The sequence below is a fragment of the Gracilinanus agilis genome, chromosome 3, assembly GCF_016433145.1.
Source record: "Gracilinanus agilis isolate LMUSP501 chromosome 3, AgileGrace, whole genome shotgun sequence".
NCBI lineage: Eukaryota > Metazoa > Chordata > Mammalia > Didelphimorphia > Didelphidae > Gracilinanus > Gracilinanus agilis.
The window spans coordinates 488718671-488746012 of record NC_058132.1 but is presented as its reverse complement, the minus strand read 5'-3'; the positions used below and the strand labels follow the sequence as shown (position 1 = coordinate 488746012).

Below are 27342 nucleotides of genomic sequence, written 5' to 3'. Positions count from 1 at the left end.
GGGGGGGGGGCGGGGGGGGAAGAAATATTAGTATAACACTGTTTATTAAACACTACTTACCCTGAGCTTGAAGAAGTTTAAGAGTAGCCTCAGCTCTAGCTCTGGCTTCTCTCTGGGATTTTGTTAAAAGCTTGCCTTCCTTTTTCAAGCGTTCTTTTCTTTCTTTTTCTTTTTGCTTCTTTCTTTCTCTCTTTTCTTGTTCTAATCGTTCCTACAACAAATGATCAAACAGAAGCACAGACATTAAAAAAATAATAATAAAAGAAATTTTGTCTAATATTAGAGTACTGTTTGTGTTTGCATTTTGGATTTGATAATAATTATGGGATTTAAGGCAGATTACTCAAGAAGAGGTCCTGTTTTCTCAATCAGCAAAATGTGGAGAGTTAAATTAGATGACCACTAAGGTCCTTTCCAGTTCTAAATACCCTATGAAAGCAGAAATTTAAAATTTGCCACTAAATAAATCATATTTAAACATAATTAAACCATACTGATATAAATCAGAGCTAGGTTAGACGCAGAATAATAAAGCTAACCCAACCCTCTTAATTTACAAATAATGGAACTAAAGTTACTACATAGCATGATCAGTAGCACTAAACTTCTATAACTAGAATTTTACAGAAAGCTTTTAAAATCTAGAAATGGCTTCACAAATAAGACCTCGTTTGAATCTCACAATAAACGTACTAAGTCCTAAAAAGATCATTATTCCCACTGAATAGATGGCAATAGACTCTAAGAGATTGTAGGATGGACTGGGGAATGGGGGATGAACAGATGACAAGGTGTAGAAAGGTGAAATTAGGTTTTATAGAAGACAAGTTTTACATTCTATCCAGTGTACCAGATTGCTACAGGTAGTAAAAAAGTCAGGATTAAACTTATTTCCTGACTACAAATCCTGTGTGCTCTTTCTCCTACAAATGAACTAGTAATATGTGAAAAGATTCTGAACTAAAATATTTTAAATACCACAAATATTTACGAACAAAGATTTTAAAATGTGAAAAAAAGATCAATTGGCATCCGCTGGCTTTGTTGTAAACAATTTTTATGTTAACTTCCAAAGAGAAAAGGAACTTCTAGACTGCATTAGCCCGCAAAAGTCTTTTTAAGTCATTTAGTCAACAATACAAATTTGAAAATTGTAGAATTTTTTAAGATAGTACAAATTTAAGAGATGTTTTTTGAAAAATGGGTATTAAGAAATCCCATAAAATCCAAATTAATTACTTCACTAAGATTTATAGGAACAAGACCTAAATAACTACATACCTCTTCCTTACGTTTGGCTTCTAATTCTTCAAGTCGCCGTATGCGTTCCTCCTCTTCTCTCTTCTGTCTTTCTTCCTCTTCTTTAAGCTTAGCAAGGGCTTCCTGCATAGCTTTCACAGTGGCTTTACTAGGTCCTTTTTTCTTTTCTTTCTCCTTTTCTTTCTCCTCCTTTTCTCCTTTCTTTTTTTTCTTATCTTTCTTCTTTTTGTCACCTTCATTATCATCAGCTAATAGAAAAGAGGAAAAAAGATAATTTCAGTAGAATCACTAAATATTAACTACTAGGGCCTTTTTTGTTTACTGGTAGAAATAAAATGAGTTGTCTTCAAATACGTAAATTTTAAACACATTAATTTATTTTCCCCTTAACATTTAATGTAGTATCTAGCAAAAGTGGCAAAAACAATCATACCTTTAAAATCAATTTTTAAAATCAATTCTACACTTGAGAATAAAACTTAAATTTGTTTTTTATTTGTTCAAAATTATTTCAAAGCAGCTTATTCTTATAAATGCCCACAAAAAAAAAATGAGGAGAATTGAAATGGCCAAAAATAGAATGATGAACTTGTGGTTCATTGAAATAATGACATATAATCAAACTAAGACTAAGAATCTTATGCTATATAAAGAAATTCGTAGAGATCTTTGTGTAATAATGCAAAGTAAAAAAGAAGAGTACACACTAGAGCAATCATACAAAAGGAAAAATTAACGAGAATAAATGTATAAAGAATCCAGACTTAGCGAATGAAAAGCTATTATTTTGTACAATAAAATTGGCTGAAATAAAGCACTATTAAGTCAAATTTAGTTACTTCTTAATGTCAGTAAGCAAGTAAAGATAACTTGCACTCAGTGGCCATAAAGTTCCTGAAATTTTTAAAACAGAGAGAGAGAGAGAGAGAGAGAGAGAGAGGAAGTGAGAAAGAGAGAGAAAGTTTGCTTGCTATTTAGCCACCAGGGAAGTAAAAACATGTACTTGAGTTGGCTCTATAGAAAGAAAGTCAGTATCCTGTAATTGAAAAAACATCCAGAAACCATGTTCATCTCTTATGTCTAGTCTTCAAGTTAAGGAGACACTTCCAGCTGTGTAACTTTGGGTAAGTTGTAACTTTGGGTAAAATCTCACTAAGCCTTGATTCCTTATTTATAAAACAGAAAAGCTATACTCACTCTCCATATTTAATAATTATAGATTGTTGTGGTGAAAGTATTTTGTAAAAGTTTCCCAATTTGATAAAAGGTCAAAAGATGTGAATAGGAAATTCTCAAGGGGGAAAACAAGCACTATCTGTTGTCAGATGATTAACTGTTCCAAATCATTGATAATTGGAGAAAGGCAAATTAAAGCAATTTTGAAATTCCACCTCTCACTTCTCATATTAGTAAATCCTGCAGCTAAGGAAAATGAAAAGTTGTTGAAGGTCTTACAAAAAAAAAAACAAAAAACAACAAATGCAGTGAATACACTGGTGATAAAACTATGAACTGCCACAAGTATTATGAAAAGGAATATGGAAATAATGCATACATATTCTGTGATCCAGCAATGGTACTATTAAGCCTAAACTATTACATAACCTTAAAGAGATGGAAAAAACTGGAAACTGAGGGGGATCAGCTGAACAATTTATGGTCATATAGATAGATATAAAGAACACTACTGTGCTGGAAGAAATAATGAAAAAGATAGTTTCATGGATACTTGAAGACTTGTATGAACTAATGTAGAAAAATGAACAGAACCATGAGAATAATTTGTACTAAAATAACAATATTATAAAAACAACAATTTTGAAAGATTTAAATAACTCAATAATTCAACAACTCCCCATGACTCTATATGACCAACAATGAAGTTTGCTAATCACCTCCTAACAGAGAAATGATGAAAAAGACATATTTTGGGACATGAACAATATGAGCATGGTTCATTATGTACATTTGTTACAGGAATTTTCTTTTAAATTTTCCTTTGCATTGGGGGAAATAATGGAAAGGAGGGGGAAAACATGCTTGTTAAGTGAAAAAAATTCAAGACTATTTGTAAATAAATGTTCTTATAACCAACCAGAGAATTATTTGTATATATAAATTATTGTAATATCAAAAGCTATACAAAATACATAATCTTGTGATCACTCATGCTTTTCTTCCCTTCCTAAAATTACCAACCTTCTGCAGTTGTAGGAGCATCTCCCTTGTCTTCAGAAGCAGGAGCTGGTCTAGCATCAAGAGTTACTCTGGATTTTAAAACATCTTCCTCTGATTTCTTTTGCTTTGTTTGCTCTTTTTTACCAGTTTCAGACTCTTCTTTTTCTTTCAATTTTCTCAATTTTGCCTTTTCTTCATCTCGTTTTTTCCTCTCTCGCTCTTTTTTCTCTGCCTTCTTCTGTGCCACTGTTTTAATTTTGAAAGAAGAATCATCATCTTCATTCCCACTTTCAACCTGAGGAGCTGCTTTGGTTCTTTGATTTTTCTTTTGTGATTTTCTAGACTGAGAGAAGTCATCGGAGTCATCACCGCTCGCCCCTGAAGAATCTGCTCTGGCCCTGGATTTACTTTTTTTAATGCTCTCTTCATCATCTTCTGAACCTTCTGCCTTTTTATTTGATTTCTGGGTTTTCCCTTTACCCTTCTTTGAAAGTTTATCAAAAGTATCATCCTCACTTCCAGAATAGGTTTCCGTTTTTGCTTTGGAGGTCTTTTTTGACTTTGACTCTTTCTCCTCTGCTTCTTCACTATCATCATCCAAACTCTGTTTTTTGCCCTTCTGCCCTTTCTTTTTTCTTTCCTGCTTTGAAGTACTTAATTCTTCTTCATTATTTTCTGCTGCCTAGAAATTTTAAATGATTATTACATTAGTAATCACTTAAAACATCAACCTAGAATGAACATTACAAAGAAAGGTTACTAGTTATATTGAAATATTTTTCATGCCAAATTCCTTTTAAATTAAGACATGGATCTGTGAAAAATGTCTTCAAAAAATATCAAGTAGCCAGCCCTAACTCCGGGAACAACACATTCTCAAGAGTGAGAAGGCCACTGTGTGACCCTGGGCAAGTCACTTGACCCCCAATGCCTACCCTTACCACTCTTCTGCCTTGGAGCCAATACACAGACGAAAGGTAAGGGTTTAAAAAAAAAAAAAAAAAAGAGTGAGAAGGCCAGCTCTGGCCACTACCACCATCATCAGGTCAGATTCATCTGTTTTATGGAACATACAGGTGTAGAAAAAAAAATTTAAAAACCAAAGAGATATAACCTCACATGTACTATGGTTTCCACAGAAACAGAATAAAGTGCCAAAAAAAAAAAAAAAAAAAAAAAGGGAAAAAAGGAAAGGAAAAAGAAAAGATCCTATCAGAATTTTCACATTTCTGAAACTAACAAGTATAATAATTATATAAGCAATACAGTTTTATGGCCTTAAACTATCACTTTAAGTTCTAGGGTAGGGGTTCTTGACCTAGGATCTATAAACTTGGTTTATAAAAATATTTTAATGATGTATTTTGACTAATTTATTTCCATTGTAATCCTATATACTTTATGAACATTAAAAAGTCCATGGGGGAGGGGGAGGAGGAGGTGGGTAGCTCAGAGGACTGAGAGCCAGGCCTAGAGATGGGAGGCCCTAGCTTCAAGTATGGCCTCAGATACTTCCTACCTGTGTGACCCTGGGTAGTGATTCTAAGACAGAAGGGAAAGACTAAAAAAAAATTACATATAAGATTGACTAGAGTTAGGATCTCAAAATGCAAGAACAATGGACATTAAGCCCTAATTTACAAGTAGATTATGGGGGAAATTTGGCTAGACAACAGTTCATGTGAAAAAGATTTGGGGATTTTAGTGGAGTGCAAACCAATGAGATAAGTCTAATAGGAAAAAAAAGTTAATGAGATCTTAGTGAGTTATTAGCCTCACTACATTAATAAAATGCATAATGTACAGAATATTCTAGTCAAACTATTATCTGATATACTCGCATCCTAGATACATCTAGGAGTTCTTAACCTACTGTCTGTAAACTTAGTTTTTTAAAAAACATTTTGACAACTACACCAATGTAATTGGTTTACCCAATGTGTTCCATTTATGTATTTAAACACTTTATAGCAAGAAAAGGTCCACAGGTTTCAAGTAGACTTACAAAAGGGCATATAACATCAAAAAGGTTAAGAACTCCTGCCTAATTTAGACAAAGAAGCATGTTCACTTTTGAGGACATCATTTTTGGAAGGCTATTTTCACAAGGATATTTGCACAATCAAAGGCATATAGCTAGGGAAAAAGAACGTAGCAAAATATGGCAGAAAAGAGTAGTTGAAGGAATTGGTGATATTTGGGGCCATATTATGATTGTCATCATAAAGATTAAACTGCTTATCCCAAGGGGGAAGTACTGCGAAGCATTAGGAATAAACTGCATTTATAGCAGCTCTTTTGTGGTAGCAAAGAATTGGAAACTTTGGATTGGAAAATGGAAATTGAGGGGATGCTGAACAAATAGTAGTATATAACTAAAATATTATTGTGTTATAAGAAATGATGAGCAGGATGGTTTCCAAAAAACCTGGGAAGACTTACATGAATGGATATAAAAGTGAAGTGAATAGAACTAGAACACTGAACACAACAATAGCAATACTGTACAATGATCAACTAATGACTAAGCCTGTCTTACCAATACAATGATTCAAGACAATTCTGAAAGACTTATGATGAAAGATGCTATGTACCTACCTCCAAAGAAAAAAACTGATGGAGTCTGAATGCAGATTGAAATATTCTAATTTTTACCTTTTTATGTATGAGGTTGTTTTTGGTTTTGTTAGTTTTGTTTTGTTTTGGGGGGACGGGGTAATGTCCCTGTATTTTCTCTCCTTAATGACTAATATGGGGGACTGGGGTGGGGGTAGGCAAGAGAATAAATTGTAAGAAATCAGATTGCCCCAGCATAGAACAGACTGATTGAGAAAGCTGTGTATTCTCCATCACTTAAGGTGCTGGAGCAGACAGTTGGACTAGATGACCTCTAATGTCCCTTTCAATTTAGATACTGTGAAATATAGTTGGATGGATATAGATAATAAAATCTTTCTCATGAAAAGCAACCCAGAAGTTCTTTAAGACATGTAAAAGGATTGAAAGGCCTAACCACAATCAAGAAGCATACCCAAAAAATTAATAATTGATTATAAAGTATACCTGATTTCAAGAACCTGAAGAACATGTAATTCAGAAGAAAAAAATTCAGTGACTAATCACTGAATTTGAGAATACTGAATGAACTAAAGTAAAGGTATCTTTGATAATTTTAATAACTATATGAAATTTACTTAAATTAGCTTAAAGTCTAATAAAATGAACCAGAATTAGTAAAATTTATCTTATAATAATAATTTCAAATTTTATTCAGTAGCTCATAGCTATTTAGAAGCATGAAACAATCACTCACAAACCAGAATATGCAAGAACATATTTGGGTGGTCCTGGGGATAGTGCAGCAGGCCTGTAGTCAACTGACCTCACCCATCTCATAGCTATGTGACCTTAGGCAAGTCATTTAACCCCCATCTGCCTAGCCCTAGTTGTTCTTCTGTCTTAGAATTGATACTGACAGAAAGTAAGGGTTTAAAAAACAAACTAAAGAATAGTCTTTCACCTTTACTGCAGTGGTTTCTCGATCAATTTTGACTCCCTGTGCTTCTAAAGACAATTCTTCAAGCTCTTTCAGGATGTCATCCTCACTAGAAACCAAATTTTGAAAATATTGATTAATAAGTGAACCCAAATACAAATATACTAGAAGTTGTATTTTTAAATCAAACTTACTCAAAATCTTGTTTCTTCTTATCCTTTTTCTTTTTACCCTTTGACTTCTGTGGTTCTTGTTCCTTAGCAGCACCAGCTCCTTCTATTTCTGCAGCCAAAGCTTCAAGATCAATATCATCCTTGGCACTTTAACAAAAACAAAAAAGATCTAAATGTTAATAAAGCATGAAGTGATTTAGTATTTCCTTACATCAGAGAATTTCCAAATGAATAAAAAGCTAACTACTGAAAGCAGTCAAGAGAAAAAGCTAAAATAAAATAATCTGAAACAAATCTATACTAACTAGCAACAGTTTCAAGAACACAACAAATGCTGGGGGAGGGGGGAGAATGAACTTGACAATGAAGACAGTATCTTTAGAGCTATCCCCCTCCCTTTCAGAAAAAGGATGAACCAGGCCAATTTCCTCATCAGGTGTGCAAACAACCCCAGGTCCATAAGGGTGATGAACCTATGGCACACATGCCAAAAAGGGCACGCAGATCCCTCTCTGTGGGCATGCCTGCAGTCAGTCACCCACCAGAGTTCCTCAGGAACAAGCTGTTCCTGGTCCCCCTCTCCTTTCCATGTACCTGAGGACATTCCTAACTTCACCGGCCTCTCTGTCCAGCAGCCAATGGAAGCACTTCCTCCCTCCCTTGTCTGGGATAAAGGGATGGAGGGGGTTAAGGAGGAGTGAGGGGTGGGGGCATGGGGGCAGCGCTAAGCACTCCATCTCTAAAAGGTTCTCAAAGGGTTGAACTGCAAAGTGTAGCCACTGGCAGGTTCTATCATACCAAAAAGGCCAAAGTTGCTAAATAAGCATGAATTAGCCAAAGCATGAAAGCTGGAAAATAGATATTAAATTTAAGAAGCAATGAAACAAGAATTTAAATTGGAAATTCCTGGGAAGTGTTAGACAAAATAGAAAACAAATTCCTTGGGAAAGAATTGTATATTTGATTTTTTTTTAAGTTCAGGGAAAACTGGAAAGCAGCAATCTAAGTAGAAATTAGTCTTAGATTAATACCTTAAAATGTATCCCAAAACACATTCTAAACTGATGTGATCTTAACTGTTACAAAATCGATAACTGATTACATAAAACTGAAAAACTTCTGCAAAACAAAATTAATTCACCTAGGATAAGAAGGGAAATGGAACAGAAAAAATGTATGTACTAAATTTCTTTGATAAGGGTTGGATATCCAAGATATATAAAACAATTAAAAGGCATAAACACACATACATATACACAAAACAATGTCCAATACACAAATAATCAAAGGTTATAAACAAAGTTTCTGATTCATCTAGTCAAGGATTGTTAGTCCCAATGTAAATAAAATCACAAAAATATGATGACTGCTGTGACAAAACAAAATATAAAAATTATTGTCCGTCTCATGTAATTCAGACACTTCTGTAACTTCAACTGCCTTGATAAAGTATGACTTTAAGTTCTTAATCATATCTATACTTCACTATTATTATAAATTATATGGTTTTTACCTTACTTCCTCCACTATAATTTTTTTCTTTTATAATAACTGGCTGAGTATAAATTATATTCAGAGGGACATTCTGACAGAAGAGGTACTAGAAAAAGAAATTGAGGAGGGCCAGTCTCTGATAAAGGAGAAATCTAGATCTCCAATAATTATAAAAATGAAGGTTTTCCAGAAATAAGGAAACTTAGAGAAATTAATATTTGATGTGACTATATAAAAGGGCTATGGCAGGACATACTATTTTTAAAATGAACAATATGGAAAAATATATTTTGCATGATAATTCATGTAAAATCCAGATTGAATTGCTTGCCAGTTCCAGGAACAGTGAGGGAAGGGAAGGAGACAATTTGGATCATGTAATTTTGGAAAATGTATGTGGAAATTTGTTATTACATGTAATTGGTAAAATAAAATATCTTTATAACAAAAAATAAAAACCTTTTGGCCTAACTCTCCCAATACACTACAACAACCTAGAAAACCTGCTAGACTAAACCCATATCAGCAAAGCCATAAAAAACTCAAGTCTTTTTTCTAATGTATGGCAGCTTAGGAAGACAGGCAGAGAAGCTGCCAGGCAGAGAAGTCTGTGGACAGGGGTGGAGACTGGCCAGGGACTTAAACACAGTAGCTGGGAGAGCAGAGAAACTGAAAGTATTCTAAAACTCAGAGAAGAGCCAAAATAGAACACCACTGGCAGAAAAAGATCAAAGGAGACCCTTTAATTAGAGTTATGCATTAAGACCAGGTACCATCAGCTAGCTCTATCACACACACATTATCACAAATTCAAAGTAGAGAGGAACCACCTTTACTGGGCCTAAAGGGCCATTACATTAAGCAGGAAACAAATTCCAGAAAAATAGTACTGTGGCTGAGACCAGAAGTAGAGCTGTGACTCAGTTCTAACCTTTAATTCAGCACATAAACCTGCAGTAGATGGAGAGAATTCCAATACCTAGGATAGAAAAGGTACTCAGCACCAAGACAGGGAAGTGACAAGGCAGAAAGAGATCCCAGGGAACATTAAAGACAGAGAACAGGGAAATCCATCACCCAGTTTGGGTCAGGGAGGAAACAGGGGCAAAGAGGAAACAAAATTATCCTTCAATGTAGATAAGATGTTTTACTTAAAGAACTCTAGAGCCAACTAAAAAATTAATCAAAACAACTTATAAAATAAACCCACACAGATCATCAGCATTTGTATATATACCAACAACATGCAGCAAAAAGATATATAAGAAACTCCATTTAAAATAATTACAAATTGCATAAAATATTTGGGAATCTACTGTCAAGACATTTACAGGAACTATATCAACACAACTACAAAATATTTCACAAAAACAGGTCTAAATAAGTAGAGATATATCAATTGTTCATGGGTAGGCCAAGCCAGTAAAATGAAAATTGATTTACTATCCAAATTAATTTACTCAGTGCCATACCAATCAAACTACCAAAGAATTATTTTACAGAACTTCAAAAAACACCATTAGAAGTTTCATATGGAAGAACAAAACATCAAAAATATCAAGAGTCTCAATTAAAAAAAAATACAAAATAGAAGAGAGATGAATAATGCCAGATGTCAAATTATATTATAAATCGATAATTGTCAAAACAATTTGGTACTGCATAAGAAACAGAGTGGTTGAACAATGGAAGAAATTAAGTATATAATATATAAAAGCAAATGAGTACAGTGACCTAGTATTTGTTTTAAACCCTCACCTTCCATCTTGGTATGTATTGGCTCCAAGGTAGAGGAGTGGTATGGGCTAGGCAATGGGGGTCAAGTGACTTGCCCAGGGTCATATAGCTAGGAAGTGTCTGAGGACAGATTTGAACCTAGGACCTCCCATTTCTAGGCCTGACTCTCAATCCACTGAGCTACCCAGCTGCCCCCAGTGACCTAGTGTTAGGGTTCGAATGGGTAGCCACCAGAGGAACACAGGAGACAATGCAATCAAAGCAGGAGAAAGCTTTATTGCCAGCAGTGTGCGCTGGGGGAACTCAGCAAGAGAATCCCAAATGGTGCATTCAAAGGGGGGAAGATATATGTTTCAAGGGCTAGGGTATAGGTGCATGTGTCTTAGGGTTAGCTAATAGCTAGACAGTGGGAGTAAGGATGTTTCCAGGTGCCACAGGATATGATTCTTAATCTTCAAGGCTGTCCTGTCTAGGGAAGAGTGGTGTCCCTGGGACTGTGAGCTCCAGATAACCGCCTTGCTGAGCAGAGCATGACGCTATCAAAAGCCCCCTGCTTAACAGGGTATGATGCTGTCAAGCTGTTAGTTATGAGTCTCAGCTTTTTGGCTACAGCACTAGTATTTGATAAACTCTAAGATCACAATTATTGGAGAACTATGTGACCAAAAACTGCAAAGAAAACTAGAAAGTAGTCAGACAGAAACAAAGCATAGACATTGTCAAAACAAAATAAGCTCAGAATGGATACATAATTTAGATACATATAGAGGTATACACTCAGAATGGATACATAATTTAGCTCATTGTCAAACAAAATAATTATGTATGCTCAGAATGCATACATAATTAGGCAAAAAAGGATATCATTAGCAAATCAATGGAACATAGAAGAAATTATCTCACAGATCAATGGATAGGAGGATTCATGACCAAAAGACAAAGAAGTTCACAGGAAGCAAAATGTGTAATTTTAATTACATAAAAATAAGAAAGTTTTTGCACAAGCAAAACCAGTATGGTCAAAAGGAGAAAAGCAGGAAAGTGGGGAAAAATCTTTGCAAAAAGTTTCTGAGATCTTGTTTCTAAGATATAATGAGACAAACGTATCTTAATAACTTAATGGATAAATGGAAGAGGGAAATGAACAGGAAATTTTCAAAAGAAATCCATGTACCAATAGCCATATGAAAAATGCTCTACTCATAATTAGAGAAATAAAAATTAAAACAACTAACTATGAGGTACCATCTCACACCGGCTAAGATAACAGAAAAGTAAATATGACAAAAGCTAGAGAGGATGTGGGAAAACAGGTATACTAATGTATTGTTGGTAGGATGATAAACTAGTCTAACTATTCTAGAAAACAAATATAAATACACCCAAAAAGCTATTAAACTGTAAATATCTTTTGAACCTGAGATATTACTATTAGTATACTCCCCAAAGACCAAAGCAAGAAGAAAAGGCCCCTATATTAAGCACTTTTTTTGAAGTAGCAAAGAATTGGAAACCATGGAGATACATATTAATTGGAGAATTCCTGAACAAATAACATGGGAATGTGATGGAATACTACTATTGCGCTGTAAGAAATTGCTAAGAGGATGGTTTTGGAAAAACATGGAAAGACTTGAATGCAAGGATGTAAAGTGAAGTGAGAAGAATCCAGAACAATTTATACTTTTTACAGCAGTAACGTAAAGATAAGCAATGCAGAAAAGCTTAGTAATTGATGAACAACATGACTAACCACAATTCCAAAAGATTCATGATGACATATGCTTTTCATCTCCAGAGAGAAAATTGATGGACTCAAAGTACAGCCAGAAACAAATTTTCTTCCATCTCTTTCTCCTGCTATCTACATTTTTTTGGGGGTGGAGTAGGGAGAAGGCTGCCTAATGCATAAACTTGTTTGGCATGTCTCTATTTGCAATAGTTTTATTTTCTTTCCTTCTTAATGAATAGGGAAGAAAGAAAATTTGGAAGTGAAAATAAAGTTTAATTAAAAAAGGTTTTTTAATTTAAAAAATCAGTTCTTTAGAAATATTAAATATGGGGAGGGGGCGGGAAGCACAGCTAAGTGACTCAGGGCCAGATTGGAGACTGGAGGTCCTGGGTTCAAATCAGGATCAAGATACTTCTTGGCTATATGACCCTGGGTAACTCTTACCTAGCCCTTACTGCTCTTCTGCCTTGGAACGTGATATTCAGTATCCATTCTAAGACAGTAGGTAAGAGTTTATTCAAAAAAGAAGCAATATTAAATATAAGACAAAAGGAAAGTGATACACTTTTAGGAAGAGAAGAAAGGACAATAGGAAAGAGTGGTTGTGAAGACTTCATTGCCTCTGGCTCCCCAAGCAGGCTGGTAACTTGAACATGCAGCAATGGATCTCATTGAAAACCTCCAAGCTACTTAGTAGCTCAAACTTCTAAAGGTTTTAGACAAAAAGCTGATATGGCACTATAGTAAGGGACTGTCTCATTACCTATGAAAGCATGGAGGCAGTCTAACAACATTGAAATCAGGGTATTAACTCTGAATTAAGTGATAATTAATGAAAAAGGAGAGGCAAGGATCCTGGAAACTTAACCCTTAACTGTGCCATAACAAACAAGTGGATGGAGAGGGGTGAAATGCCTATTCTCCAAAGTGTATTAAGTCACTAAACAACCTATGGTAGGTGCTGGGGCTATAAAGGTCAAATTCCTTTTACCAGCTCACATTAAAAAATAGTATATCAGGGGGCAGCTGGGTAGTTCAGTGGATTGAGAGTCAGGCCTAGAGGCGGGAGATACTAGGTTGAAATCCGGCCTCAGACACTTCCCAGCTGTGTGACCCTGGGCAAGTCACTTGACCCCCCATTGCCCACCCTTACCACTCTTCTACCTAGGAGCCAATATACAGATGTTAAGGGTTTAAAAATGTAAAAAAAAAAAAAAAAAAAAAAAAAAAAAGTATATCAGAAGCAGAGTCAAGACGGTAGAACAGAGAGGAAGAAGTGCATCATAGCTCCTTTATCAAATTTCTTCCACTAAGAACCAGAAACCACCAAAATAATTCTAACTGGAAAACCCAAGAAAAGTCACAGAAAATTATTCTTTCAACCAAGGTTGATTTAAAGATAGAAAAGTCTGCAGAAACTAGAGATGGGGTCTGAGCAAAATGCCTGATGTATATATATCCTGGTACCCAGGAAGTAAAAGACAGCCTAGAATGGGCACCAGTGCAGCAGACAGTGGTGCAGGATGCAGCAAAAAGCCTGATCTGGCCTCTGATTCCCAGTAGCACTGAAGGAGTATCTACAATTAGGGTAGAAGAGAAGTAGTGTCCCTTATCTATCTGTTCAAAATTATTTATAGCAGCTCTTTTTGTAATGGCAAAGAATTAGAAATTGAAGGAATGGTCACCAATTGGGGAATGACTGAACAAGCTGTGTATGACTGTAAAAGAATACTACTGTGCTAATAATAAGGACGCTTCCAGAAATGTCTGCAAAGACTTACATGAATTGATGCAGAGTGAAATGAGCAACACTGTACACAATAACAGTAATATTGTAAGATGGACAACTGCAAAGGCCTTTTCTCAGCAATACAATGAATCAAGACAGTCCCAAAAGACTCATGATGAAAAATGTCCTCCATCTCCAGAAAAAGAACTGTAGGGAGTTTGAATACAGATTGAATCAGCAAGCAGTTTTTCATACACACACACACACACACACACACACACACACACACACACACACACTTCCAAAGAAAGAGAAGAGGAAGGACTGAGAGACAGAATTTGGAACCAAAATGCAAGAAAATGAATGTCAAAAAGTATTTTTATATGCAATTGGGAAAAAAAATACTAAAGGGGGAAAAGAGTCCTTCACAAGTTAGGGAGAAAAATAAACACTAGTCATCCCTATTCTAGGTAATAAACAAGAAACAAATCCCAGGATTATAACAAGGACTTCATTCTAGCCTTGAGCCAAGGCAAAAGCCTGCAAGGGAAAAGGAAAGAGTCCCAGAGCAAAATGGAGCCTACAATTCAGTCATTCTAAACCTGCAAAGCCTCCCCCAAGTGAGCTAACAGTGATTGAATCCAACAGTAGTCTATTGAAACTCACAAACAGGAAAAACCCAAAGGCACTTAAAAGAGCTCAGACCAGAAGGATAGTAAAGCAGACTCTGATGCAGATCACATCATTTTTTGAGCTATGAAAGCTTATAGGTGTCCAGACTAATCTGTAAAAACATCAGAACACAAGGATATCTGGCTCAGTTCAGATGTTCCCTCCAGAAATGAACAGAGCCAACAGGTTGGAAGAATGAAAAAATAAAAAAAGAAATCCACCATTCAAAGCTTTATTGGTAACAGAGAAGCTCAAAATATAATTTCATAATTAAGGAATGCTTGCAAAAATATCTATAATCAAAGACTAAAAGGAAAATGCTGCTTGAACAAAAATCCAAGGAGAATTTCTGGAAGATTTAAAAATTTTAAAAAGCTAATAAAAGTTTAAAATCAAATAAAAGTGGTAGAAAGATATGATAATAAATGAGAACTAAGGAAGAAAAATATGAAAAAAAATTAGAGAAAGTATCAAACCTTTCCCAAGAAAATTAGAATTGACCAACTAGAAGTTATTGACTCAAACATCTAAAAAAAATATAAGAAAATGTAAGGAACCTCAAAAGTAAAAACCGGCATAGAAAACAGAGAGATAACTAAAGAATCATTGGACTACCTGAAAACTACAACCAAAAAAAGCCCACATATTTTTCAAAAAATAATAAAATGAAATAGCTTCGATGTCTTAGAACCAGTGGACAAAACAGAAATTGAAGAAATCTACTGGTTATATCACAAAAAATAAATGACAAGCACGAATATAATTTTAGAGTATACTGAATGGTAACAACTATTTCTCAGTTGTGTGTGGCATCTTCAGAAACAATAACCATGTACTAAGGTATTAAAACTTCACAAATGCAGAAAAGCTAAAATACTGAATGCCTCTTTTACCAACCATAAGGTAATTAAAATTATATTCAACCTAAGGCTTTTAAAGCAAAGATTAATGGAAACAAAATATCTAAATCCTTATTAAGTAAAAACTAGGAACTGGGATATTTGGGGGAGGAACACAATAAAACAGATAAGCCATTAGTTAACTTAAGTCTTTAAAAAAAAGAAGAAAATCAAATCACCGATATCAAAAATGGAAAAGATGAATTCCTAACCAATAAAGAAAAATTTGAAGCCATTTCTCCCATCTATAAGGCCAATAAAATTGACCACCTAAATGAAATTGAATATTTACAAAAACATAAATTGTCCAAACTAACAGAACAAGAAATAGTGGGCTTAAATCATCCTATTAGAAATGGAACATGTCATAAATGAACTCTCTCAAAGAAAGACACCCAGGATCAAATAGATTTAAAATCTAGCAATTAATTCCAATTCCACAGAAACTATTTGAAAAAAAGATAAGGGGCACTACAAATTTCTTCTATGACAAAAATACAGTCTTGATACTTAACCAGAAATAGTCTATTTTTAGAGAAGAAAAAACTGCAAAAAACACAATAGTTTAACTTAGAGTACCCTAGAGTGTCACCTAAAAAAAAAACAATTAAAACTAATTAACTTAAACAAAATAAGATATAAAATAAACACAAATCAGAAGCATTTCTGTACCTTCCCAACAAATTCCAGCAGGAAGAGATAAAGAGAAATTCCATTTTAAAAAAGACAAGTCAAAAAATATTTGAGTTTACCTACTAAGACACACAACTGAAATATAAAATATCATTATAAAACACCATTTACACAAATAAAGACAGATCCAAATAAATGAAGAAATAATTATTTCGCACAGGTAGCTTAAGCCAATATGACAAAAATGAAAATACTATATAAGCAAATTTATTTAGTACTATATCAAACTACAAAGTGATTATTTAATAGAGCTAGGGAAAAAAACAACAAAATTCATCTAGAGAAACAAAAGGTCAAGACTATTATCAAAGAAATTGTTTTTAGTAGAAGGAAAAGGGACAGGGATATGAAATGTCTTATTCCTGGAACAGCAAATAAGACAAGTGTCACTAGATCAAAGAATATATGGGATTGGCGAATAAGAGGTGTAAGAAGCCTACAAAAGGGCAAAGGAGAAGCTAGGTAATGAAGGGCTTTGAACATTAAAGAGAGGATTTTTTATTTGATCCTGGGAATGACTGGAACCCATCAGAATTTATTGACAAGGATCAGATCTGCACTTTAGGAAAATCATTTTGGCAAGCTGAATGAAATGAGGAGAGACTTGTAGCAAGGCAAACCATATATATGTGTGTATGTATACATACATACACATATACATTCACATACATATATAAGAAAAGGAAGAAATTATCAAACCTATGGATAGAAGAAGAGTCTGAGACAAATAAAAGTCAAAGATTCATTGGAAATAAGATTGACAGTTTTGATTACATAATATTAAGTTTTTGCATAAATAAAAATCTACAATTTTTAAAAAATGCAGCATATTACCACAACCACTTGTGCAGAAAATGTAGCATAAAATATTTTATCAAAGTAGATTGGAATTGGAGATAGGCCTTTCTAACAGAATTTAATGAAATGAAAAATCCCAGACATCCTTTTGTAAAGGATGGCAGCCTCTGCTTTCTCTGTCTTAAGAAGCATAACTGCTTCTTCCAGACCCTAAAGGAACTCCTACCAATTTGTCAATGTACAGAATGCAACTCTGGTTTTCCTCCAAACTTTCCCAAAGAATAATATTTGAAGCAAGCAGTGAAGAATATTTGAAGCACCTTGAGAGAATGAGAGGAGGCAGTATGTGACAGGAAAATCAAACTACCACCATCTTCTCTTAGACTCATGAAATCAGTCTAGGGAAGTGGTGGTGAACCTTTTAGAGACAGAGTGCCCACACTCCAATCCTCATGCTGCATACGAGCCACCCCCTAATCCCAGACAGGGCTGCTGGGCAGAGGGGTGGGTCATGTGAGAAATGTCCTCAGGCATGGTGGAGAGGGGGAAGGGAGTAGCCCCCTCTAGCACGCTCCAGCACATGTGCCATAGGTTTGCCATCATGGGTCTAGTACATTGAATCCAAAAGCCCTGGAAATGGTAGAATATACCACCATACCTGCTTCTAGCCAAGTCCAGCAGCCATTATGGGAAGGGAGAAGTCAATGAAGAAAAGGTACCTAGTTTCCTCTTTACCACCAGCAACTAAGGACCAACAGGTAGAAGGCAAAAGAGCCCTAAGAGTGGACACATTCTCTTACCCCAGACCACTAGCCCTGGTTCCAGACCAGCTCTCATAGCCATCATCTGGGGCCATGGGTCCTACGAAGGGACCAACCATTTCCACCACCAATCAATCACGAGGCAAATGAACCAGCCTATTTGAAGTGGCAAGGGACCCTGACACAGAAGTCAGCATGTGCCAAGCAATTGAGAACACTACCATCATCACCACCCTGGATTACCATTTCCTCAGAACCTGAGGGAGACAGCCCAGGACCCTAAACCCAAGAATCTTTGAATAACAATGCCCAGTGCCCTCAGCCATCATCCGGGGAATCAACCCTGGGGAGCTACAACCTAGTAATGACTCCTATATATGCTACAACCAGTCACTTAAGATCTACCAAAATCTTTGGCACTGTCAAATGGCTCAAAAGCAGAAACTGATATGATTTTATCCATGGAAATAACATTAGTGAGGCATTAACCCTCTGTTTTGTAACTGAACCTTAAGGACTATGGGACTTTTCCAGGCAACTGACAGCTAAAATCTTAAATATGTGTTGTCACTCTCACTAGAATGGGAACCACTTAAGGACAAGGACTGTGTCTGTCTTACTTTTCTATTTGTATCCTCAGGGCTTACACAGGGCTTTGAAAGTACTAAGTGCTTTAATTCATTCATGTCAATAAGAGCAGGCTACTCTTGTAGCAATACTAATGTTGCTTCTTATGCACTTGGCCCAGGAACATGTTATACTTCTCTATCTTTCAGAGCACTTTTTTCTTTACGGAAAGTCACTGTCTCTTTAAATCAGTATCTGAACATTAGATTTTCTTAAATTTTTTTCATTTTCTTTCTTTCTTTCCTTTTTTTGAAAATCACATTTAGATGGGATTAACATATCAATATCTCTTCCTCCAGAATGTTAAAAGAGCTTAAGGAAAGCATCAGGTGTATTGAGAAAACACAGCCAATTATGACACAGGAATTAGAAAGTATAAGAGGGATTATAATTTACATCAGGACAACTAACACACTAGTGAAATCATGGTTCCAAAGCATTCTCACAAAGTGCAAAGAATTTAACACTACTAGAGGGCCAGAAAAGTGCATTTTTTTTTTAATTAAGCTGATCTCAGTGCCTAGAAAATACAATGCTCGCTTCCTCTCTTTCTTTCTCATTCACTCACACACAGAAGAGAACTATAGGTTATTATTGTTCATTCTTTGTTTGCTTGACTCTAGCATGAATTGATTTAAGTAAGACAAAATTGCACAGTCATCAATCAGCCTTACTCCTTCCAAGACCAAAGGCAAAACAAAAGTCTAATATCTGGCAATGGCCTGGAATGCAGTGGATAGCTTTTGCATCTTCCACATCTGACCAAGTTCTAAGTCCTCCTATAATGCCTGTTTCAGTTGCCTTCCTCACTACTGGAACAAATGCTCATTCTGCTGGAGGAAGTCTTCACATGTTTGGGATGGACATGACCTTAACTATCTGATGGGTTTGAGACCTTGGCAGTTACCCCAACCTGGTTTAGCCCATATGCCAAAAAGGTTTTCATCAAGGTAGGTCCATTGCCCATGCTATAGCTTCTTGGAGCCACAGGTGAGAGGCAAGTGACAGGTATATACTATATAATATGGGCACTACTGATCAACATCTTGCATGGAGTGCTACCAGGTTTTTAAAAAATGTTATTCAAATTAACCTGTATACTGGGAAGAATGGAATGTCTATTTTATGCTACTATCTCTGGAGAGGTAAAAGGTCCATTAAGTCTGTTGCTCATCTGTCTATGAACTTCCATAATTTCATAACAGCTAGAAATACAACAGTGCGGGTGGCTGGCAAATAAGGGCTGAATTTTTCTAACAGCCAGAATTATGACTGTAGCTATAGAAATGTTAAGAGACCTGATAAGACTAAATGGAATGTGCCAGGAATCAAAGACATAGTAAATTTAAAAAAATAGGTCCCTTCCAAATAATATTAAACTAAAGAACATCCTAACATAGGACAACACAAAACTTTTTACAAATAATGGGTTTTATAATTATCATTCTTCAATTTAAATATTAGTCACATTTAAAATTTTTAAATGGGGAAACTAGCATACACAGAAACTTTGAATTTTAGTGTCTTATGGTTATGAAGAAAAACAGGTCATCAAAAAGTAAAAAGAATGAAGAACTTTCTCTGAAATACATTCATTAATTGTGCCTAGCTTAAAACCCTTGGAGTAGTGACTACAAGTGTGAAATGCTGCATATTACTTTGTTGGTTGATTTTTGCTAAACTATTTTTCTTTGTCATAATACAACTTTTGGTGAGAAAAGAGATATACATTAGAAAATGATTTGAAATAAACACAATAAACTTTAAACAAATAAAATTCTCAGAGGAGGGAGCAGAATGAACAGAAATACAAATCCAAGATACTAGTATCATCCTATGAAATATAAACCCATGATAAATTGTTAAGATGACCTCAAAAATTGTCATCTTTTATAAAAAAAAACTCTTTAACATCTAATAATTAATATTATAGTTCCCACTTTAAAAGTGCTTTCACATCTGGTTTACCTAAATCAAAGGATCTTTTAGCTGAAAGAATTCTAAAAAAACTTTAAGTTATTGAATGAAGTAACATTACAAGGACCAGAATTTAAAAAGTACTTCAGAGGATCAAGTTACACCAATTGATGCAGTGCATATGCTTTTTTTTTATCCATACAGCAGACAAAATAGGTATAGGATGACAACATTGTATTTTAAATTAAAATTATATGTTTGGAGGTTTTTTTGGGTAAAGTACATTGGCAAAAATAGGAGGAAAATACTTATCAAATATTATTTCCTTATGAAAATTTATTTACAAATCATATTTTGAATATTTTTTGTCAAACACTTGCTACAACATATTTTTTGCAAAGTGAGGAACATTTTGGTCTGAGGAATATCAGTGGCTTCAACTATGGTTGCTCTGACTTCTGATTTGCTTCTTGGACTATTCATTAAGTTTCTCACTCATCTTTTGGATGTATTCTTAGTAGCTGTGGGAATTATAAATTTTTTACATATTATCCAGTTGATGAGAACTTTATCAAGAATATTGTAGGAAAACACGGGCAGGCCATTGCCTACGTACTGCTTTGACTTTGGGTTAAGAACACCATCTCTTACCTTATCCTTGTACAAAACAGAATTGGTATGTGGCTTTTTACTTTGGGTTGTTCTCCAATGGAATCTGAATCTCCAATGGAATGAATCTGAGGGACTGCTAACAGTTTTCTAATTGAACATCCTACATTGGTGTAAAGTCAGTGCCACTACAGGTTTTACTGAAAATTTCAAAACTATATTCTCCATGAGATAATGAAGAGAACATCATATACAGCTATAGATTTAATATTTAAGGAATAATTTGAGAATGTTCACCTCCAGAGAATGAACTGAGAAATCGAAACACAAAAGATAATCTATACACTTTGCCAGATGATGTCTTCTACAGGGAGGGAGGAGTAGGGCAAAAAAATAAGGCTAAAAAAAAAAAAGATTTTCATGTAGTGTCTTATATGTCTCCGTTACTTTACTGAGTACTCTGGTTTCTAATGAACTGTCAACAATACAGCATCTTTGCTTTTTGAAAATCTCAAGAAATGTAAAATAATAACTGTCGTAGCTTACATTGTAGCCTTTACTGAAAGGTGGTTTTATGAGTTTTTGCACTACAGTAGGCACAATGGTAATCATTGCTTCTAATACTGTCTTTTTCTCAAGTAAGAGGTTCAGTTTAACAAATATTTATTTTATTTATCTGGTGCCAACCAAAATTCCAAGCCAAACTTATAAGGCTTGACGTACAATGAACAACATGAATAAAACATGCTTTCCTTCTTTTCTTTATGACCTCAGTTTTTAAATTTTTACTTAAATTTAAACTTAAATTTTAAGTTCCAAATTCTCTTCTAACTCTACCCCACCAACTTGAGAAGGCAAGCAATGACATCAATTATACATGCTAAGTGAAGAAAAAAATATTTCCATATTTACCATATTACCAAAAAAAAGAGTAAATATGCCTTTCATGCCTTTCAAGACCTTGACTTATTGGGGATAGCTGGGTGGCTAAGTGGATTGAGTTAGGTCTAGAGATGGGAGGTCCTGGGTTCAAATGTGGCCTCAGACACTTCCTATCTGTGTGACCCTGGGCAAGTCACTTAATCCATAGCCTAGTCCTTATCACCACTCTTCTGCCCTGAAACCAATACACAGTATTGATTCTAAGATTGAAAGTAAGGGTTAAAAAAAAAAAAAAGATCTTGACTTATCAAAAACTACATATCAAGAATAAATATGTTCTAAAATTTTTCAAAGGATTCCAAAGTGAATATATTGGGACAACTTATCCTAAAATAAATTTTGCTTCCTTTCAGTTTTCAGGTGGAATCAAAGGTACATTATAAATGGAAATCAATTACATAGCTTTAGTTTAACTGAACAAAGGACACTCTCCATACACTTTTTATAGGTAGATTTCACAAACAATAAGAACAATGAACTTTTCTAATACATATATGTAAAGGATCAGTTAGCACAGCCAGTTTGTTATTCAAGGACCCTCAATCTTTGCAGATTTTGCAATCTACTAAGCATTGATTCATTAAATAAAATTCAAAATAAACAAATGGCTATTTTTAATGATACAAGCTGTAGACTATGAAGTAGAATCAGATCCAAGTGAAATAATATTGAGCTGTTTAGCATTCCTAACATCCCTTGAAAAGCTGCAGACTATTGCCATTTGCACCATATCTTTGCCTTTTTCAATTTTTCTTTTTACAATTTGCGACATTGTAACTCTTTTCTCTTTTGTCATGTACTTGGGTCCAATGAGAGCTTTAGTTCCCATTACCTTATCGATTGTCACCTGTAAAAGGAACTTACCTGATGGAACTCATCATCACTGGAATCAGATGAAGAATATTCTTTCTTGGTTTCACACAATAAAATCATAGCATTTATGGGACAGAATTCACAATCTTTTAAGTTCATCACTGGCTAAGTCAGATAGAATATTTTTTACTAGTTCTAAAAGCTGTTCATCAAAGAATTTCTCAGACATTTAATCAGTAAAGATATAAGCAAAATTATTTGGCTATGAAAACCAAACTATAAACTCTTAATTTTAAAAAAAAAAATTAGTAAAATAGTAGAAAAACATACAAGGATAAAATTTTGTTTTATAATAAAGATATATTTATTCGCGAGGTTTTTAAAACATTTAGCAAATTGTATTTGTTGCCATGAAAAAGGACAATATGGGCAAAGAAATGACTCAAAAGAAAATAAACCTAAGTGCAGTTCATATTTACAATAAAAGTGCAAAATGCTTAAGCATACATACATCATTTGACACATATAGATAGAATCACATTTTATTTTTTCATTATTTAAAGTCTTTAGAATACTAAGAAATGTTGCCAACTAAGACAATAATAAAAAGACAGAGGAGGATGTAGCCAAGATGGAGTAGTAAGGAGAAAAGGCACAATACAGCAAAAAGCACTACAGCATAGGAAGAAGCTGTGCACCTAGGCAAGAAGGGGTCTTAAATCCAATATAAATCTTTGTAGCATACAGAAACAGGTATTTAAGGCATCTCTTTCACTTACTACTCAACATCACAGATCCAGGGTGATTTGAAGAGCCTTGTACTTCAGGGTAAAGAGAGGTTATAGAGCCCAGATGTGAGCTCGCTATAGATGGGAATAAGTTCAGAAGCAAGAAGCAACAGTTTGATTTAAGACTCCAGAAGCAAAATTGAGTCTCAGTTCCATCTTTTAGTTTAGTGTGAAGACTGCAGAGGAATGATCAGGAATCCCAAACCAAAGGGATTCCTACAGAGAAGTTTACTTCTAGTTCCTGTGAACTAGCAGAGCTTCCCAACTGGCTAACTCTGGATAAGTTCACTATTGCTCAGACATGAACCTATGATAGAAACAGGAAATGAGGGAATTGCCTTGATCAAACAACTCTGGGAACAATGACTGTCCCCAAGTCTGTAAAACAACACAACACTAAAAACTTCAAAAAAGCAGCAAGAGGATGATCCTAGGCCTTCCCTCCATATGGGAAGGGCCCAGGCCTCATATAAAGACCAAGGTCAAGAAAAACAAGGTGGGAAAATGAGAAAACTTGTCCATAAGAACTATCATACTGACAAAAAGACACTCAAGATGCAAACGCAAAAGATGAAAATTACTCCAAAATATTTATGTGCAAAGCCTCAAGAAAATAACCCGTATTTTAAGCATGAATTTAATTAAAATTCCTGGAGGAGATGAAGCAAGAGTTAAAAATTCAAACAAAGGTAATAGAGGAAAAAACTAGAAAGAAAATGAGCAGTATGGAAGAATTAGAGAATTAACATTTTCCTAAAAAAATTTGAATGAACCAAAAGGAAGCCACTGAGTCCATGAGAAAACAAGAAATATTAAAAATAAAATCAAAAGACTGGAAAAAAGTAAAATATAAAGTCACTCATGGCAAAAAACAATTGACCTAAAAAACAGATCACGGAGAAAACATTTAAGAATGATGGACTAAAAAGCAGTAATTATCAAAACCATCTGGTAGAAATAGAAAGGTAGAACAATGGAACAGAACAGACATAAAACAAACCATAGTTAAAGTATATAGTAACCTTAGTTTTGACAAAAGATCCAAGATTCTGGGATAAGAATATACCATTTGGTAAAAATTATTGGGAAAACTGGAAAGTAGTCTGGCAGAAACAATCTTACACCATTTACCAAGATAAGATAAAAATGGATACAGGATAAAGGGTTTTTTTTTTTTTTTTTTTTATCCTGGGACTCCATTTTAGGAGCATAGGGCCACAACCAGTAGGCAATGGGACACACAGGCAATGGGACACACAGTCGCTCAGGGTCACCCAGCTGGGAAGTGTCTGAGCCCAGACTTGAACCTAGGACCTTTCTTCTCTAGGCCTGGCTCTCAATCCACTGAGCTAGCCCAGCTGCCTCTACTTTAGGTTGCAGTTTCTTTAGCAGATGTAGTCTTTACAGGGTGGGGTTGCTAGCCCCACGCCCAATCCTCCTCCTTTTTTCATCCCGGCTAGGGACTGTCCTTGGCCCAGGAGTGGTAAGGGTGGGCAGTAGGGGTCAAGTGACTTGCCCAAGGTCACACAGCTGGAAGTGTCCGAGGCCGGACTTGAACCTAGGACCTCCAGTCTCTAGGTCTGGCTCTCAATCCACTGAGCCACTCAGCTGCCCCCATATGCATATTAGAACAGGGAATATATTACCTAGCAAATTTATGAATAGGAGAGGAACTTATGAATAAACAAGATAAGAGAACACTGTGAGATAAATAAAATGCATAATTCTGATTATATTAAATTTAAAAGGTTTTATACAAATAAAACTAATATAGCCAAGATGAGAAGTAGAAAATTAAGGGGGAAATTTTATAAACAGCTAATTGGACAGAGGTCTCATATCTAAAATATTTAGAAAACTTTGTCAAATTTATAAGAATATGAGCCATTCCCCAACTGATAAATGGTTAAAAGATAAGAAAAGATAGTTTTGGGATAAAGAAATCAAGGTCATATACAATCATATGAAAAAATGCTCTAAGTAATTACTGATTAGAGAAATGCAAATTAAAACCCTGAGATATCATCTCATACCTAATATCTATCACACTGGCTAAAATGATAAATAGGGCAAAATGACAAATATTGGAAGAGATGTAGAAAAATGGGGATACTAATACACTAATTGGTGAAACTGTGAACTGATCCAACCATTATGGAGTTGTGCTATTTAAATAAGTTCTGGGGTTCCATTTAGAGGTATTTGGGCTCATTTGAGCCTTAAGATATGTAGATATATGACAAACTTCCTGTGGAGGTTTTGGGGACTTTGGAAACTACATTTCCCATGATTCCTTTTGTAAAAATGGAGGCAGACAGGAAGTGTGATGATGTAAGAGAATGATATAAGACTCCTGGGGTGATTGGAGGAGCTCTCTCTTTGCTACCTGAGCGTGCTCCTCTGGGGGACATAGAAAAGATTAGGGAAGGTACTGAATGTAATGGCTGAGGCGGTAATTTGAAATTTTTACAGGTGCATGGTCGACTTTATTCTACCAAAATGGGCCTAAATAAAATATTAGTTATCCTCATAATATCAGCCTTTATCATTTTTAAAAACAACAGAGTGAGGGGGCAGCTGGGTAGCTCAGTGGATTGAGAGCCAGGCCTAGAGACTGGAGGTCCTAGGTTCAAATCTGGCCTCAGACACTTCCCAGCTGTGTGACCCTGGGCAAGTCACTTGACCCCCATTGCCTACCCTTACCACTCTTCCACCAAGGAACTAATACACAGAAGTTAAGGGTTTAAAAATAAAAAAAAAACAAAAACAAAAAAACAAAACAGAAAAAAAACCAGAGTGAAATCAGGAATTATACCCAGTTATAAAACTGTATATATCCTTAGACCTAGCAATACAACTGTTAGATCTGTTTCTCAAGGTGATTAAGGAAAAAGAACCAATATGTTCTAAATATATATAACAACTCTCTTTGTGGTGGCAAAAACCTGGAAATCAAATGGGGAACGGCCGAACAATTTGTAAAGTGTGACTGTGATGGAATAATATTACACTGTAAGAAAGAATGAGCAGGTTAATTTCAAAACAAACATGGAAAGACCTACATGAAATTATGAAGAAAAAAACACAAACAGCTACAGAAATGTTTGAAGAATAACTTGTGAATGTCCACCTCCAAAAGAAATGATAAATAGAAACGTGCAAGACAGTTTTATAGATACATTTTTTTTGTTAAATGATGCCTTCTCTAGTGCAGGGAGGTATAGAAGATAGATATACCTGGGAATTTTAATGAAAACAACAAGCAAATAAATTATTTTTAAAAAAATTTTAAGATCCATCGAATTTCCTTGGAACCATAACTAAAAAAGAATCTAGACACTACATATCAAGATATCATAAAACTGCCCATATTTCTCTGATCCAGTAAGAAAAGTATAAATGGAATCTATTGGTCACTTCCAGAAATAAATTGTCAAATGAAAACTCCCAGGAATATCAGAGTCAAAATCCAGAACTTCCTGATTAAAGGGGGGGAAAGTACAAGCAATCAGAAAGAAAAATTCAAGTACCAAGAAGCCACAGTCAAAATCACACATGATTTAGAAGCCACCACAATGAAGTGCTTGAAATACAGGCATGTATATAAGATATATAGCCAACAAATAACTTAGTAAAAAAAAAAACAACTGAAAATAATCCTAATAAGAGAAAAATTGCTCTTTAATGAAATTAAGGACTTCTTGCCATTTCTTATGAAAAGACTGGCACCATAAAGAAAATAGAGGGGTTATCTTACATAATAAAATACAAGTGATAAAGTATAAGAATAAAAATAAGGAAAACCCATGGGGAATGAGGTGAAACTTGAACTTCACTCTCAACTGAACTGGTCAAAGGAGTTAAAGATACACAAAGCTGTATTCTGTACAACAGAAACACATTTCACTCAATAGGAAAAGCAGAAGAGAAAGAGCAGAAGCGAGAAAGAGAAATTAGAGGGAGGACAGTAGACCTAAAGTCAGGAAGACTTCTCTTCCCAAGTTCAAATTTGGTCTCAGAAACT

The 27342-nt window shown here is 35.0% G+C and overlaps 1 protein-coding gene across 1 annotated transcript in view; it reads right to left on the bottom strand.

Moving 5' to 3' along the window:
* The window catches only part of EIF5B (eukaryotic translation initiation factor 5B), a 75542-nt gene that overhangs the window by 35174 nt on the left and 13026 nt on the right, over positions 1-27342 (bottom strand). The window contains exons 2-6 of the mRNA XM_044670431.1: positions 7129-7254; positions 6959-7043; positions 3460-4120; positions 1282-1508; positions 61-211 (exon numbers count right to left, since the gene is read on the bottom strand). Coding sequence (XP_044526366.1) covers positions 61-211; positions 1282-1508; positions 3460-4120; positions 6959-7043; positions 7129-7254 — 1250 coding nt within the window. The remainder of the gene's footprint in view (positions 1-60; positions 212-1281; positions 1509-3459; positions 4121-6958; positions 7044-7128; positions 7255-27342) is intronic.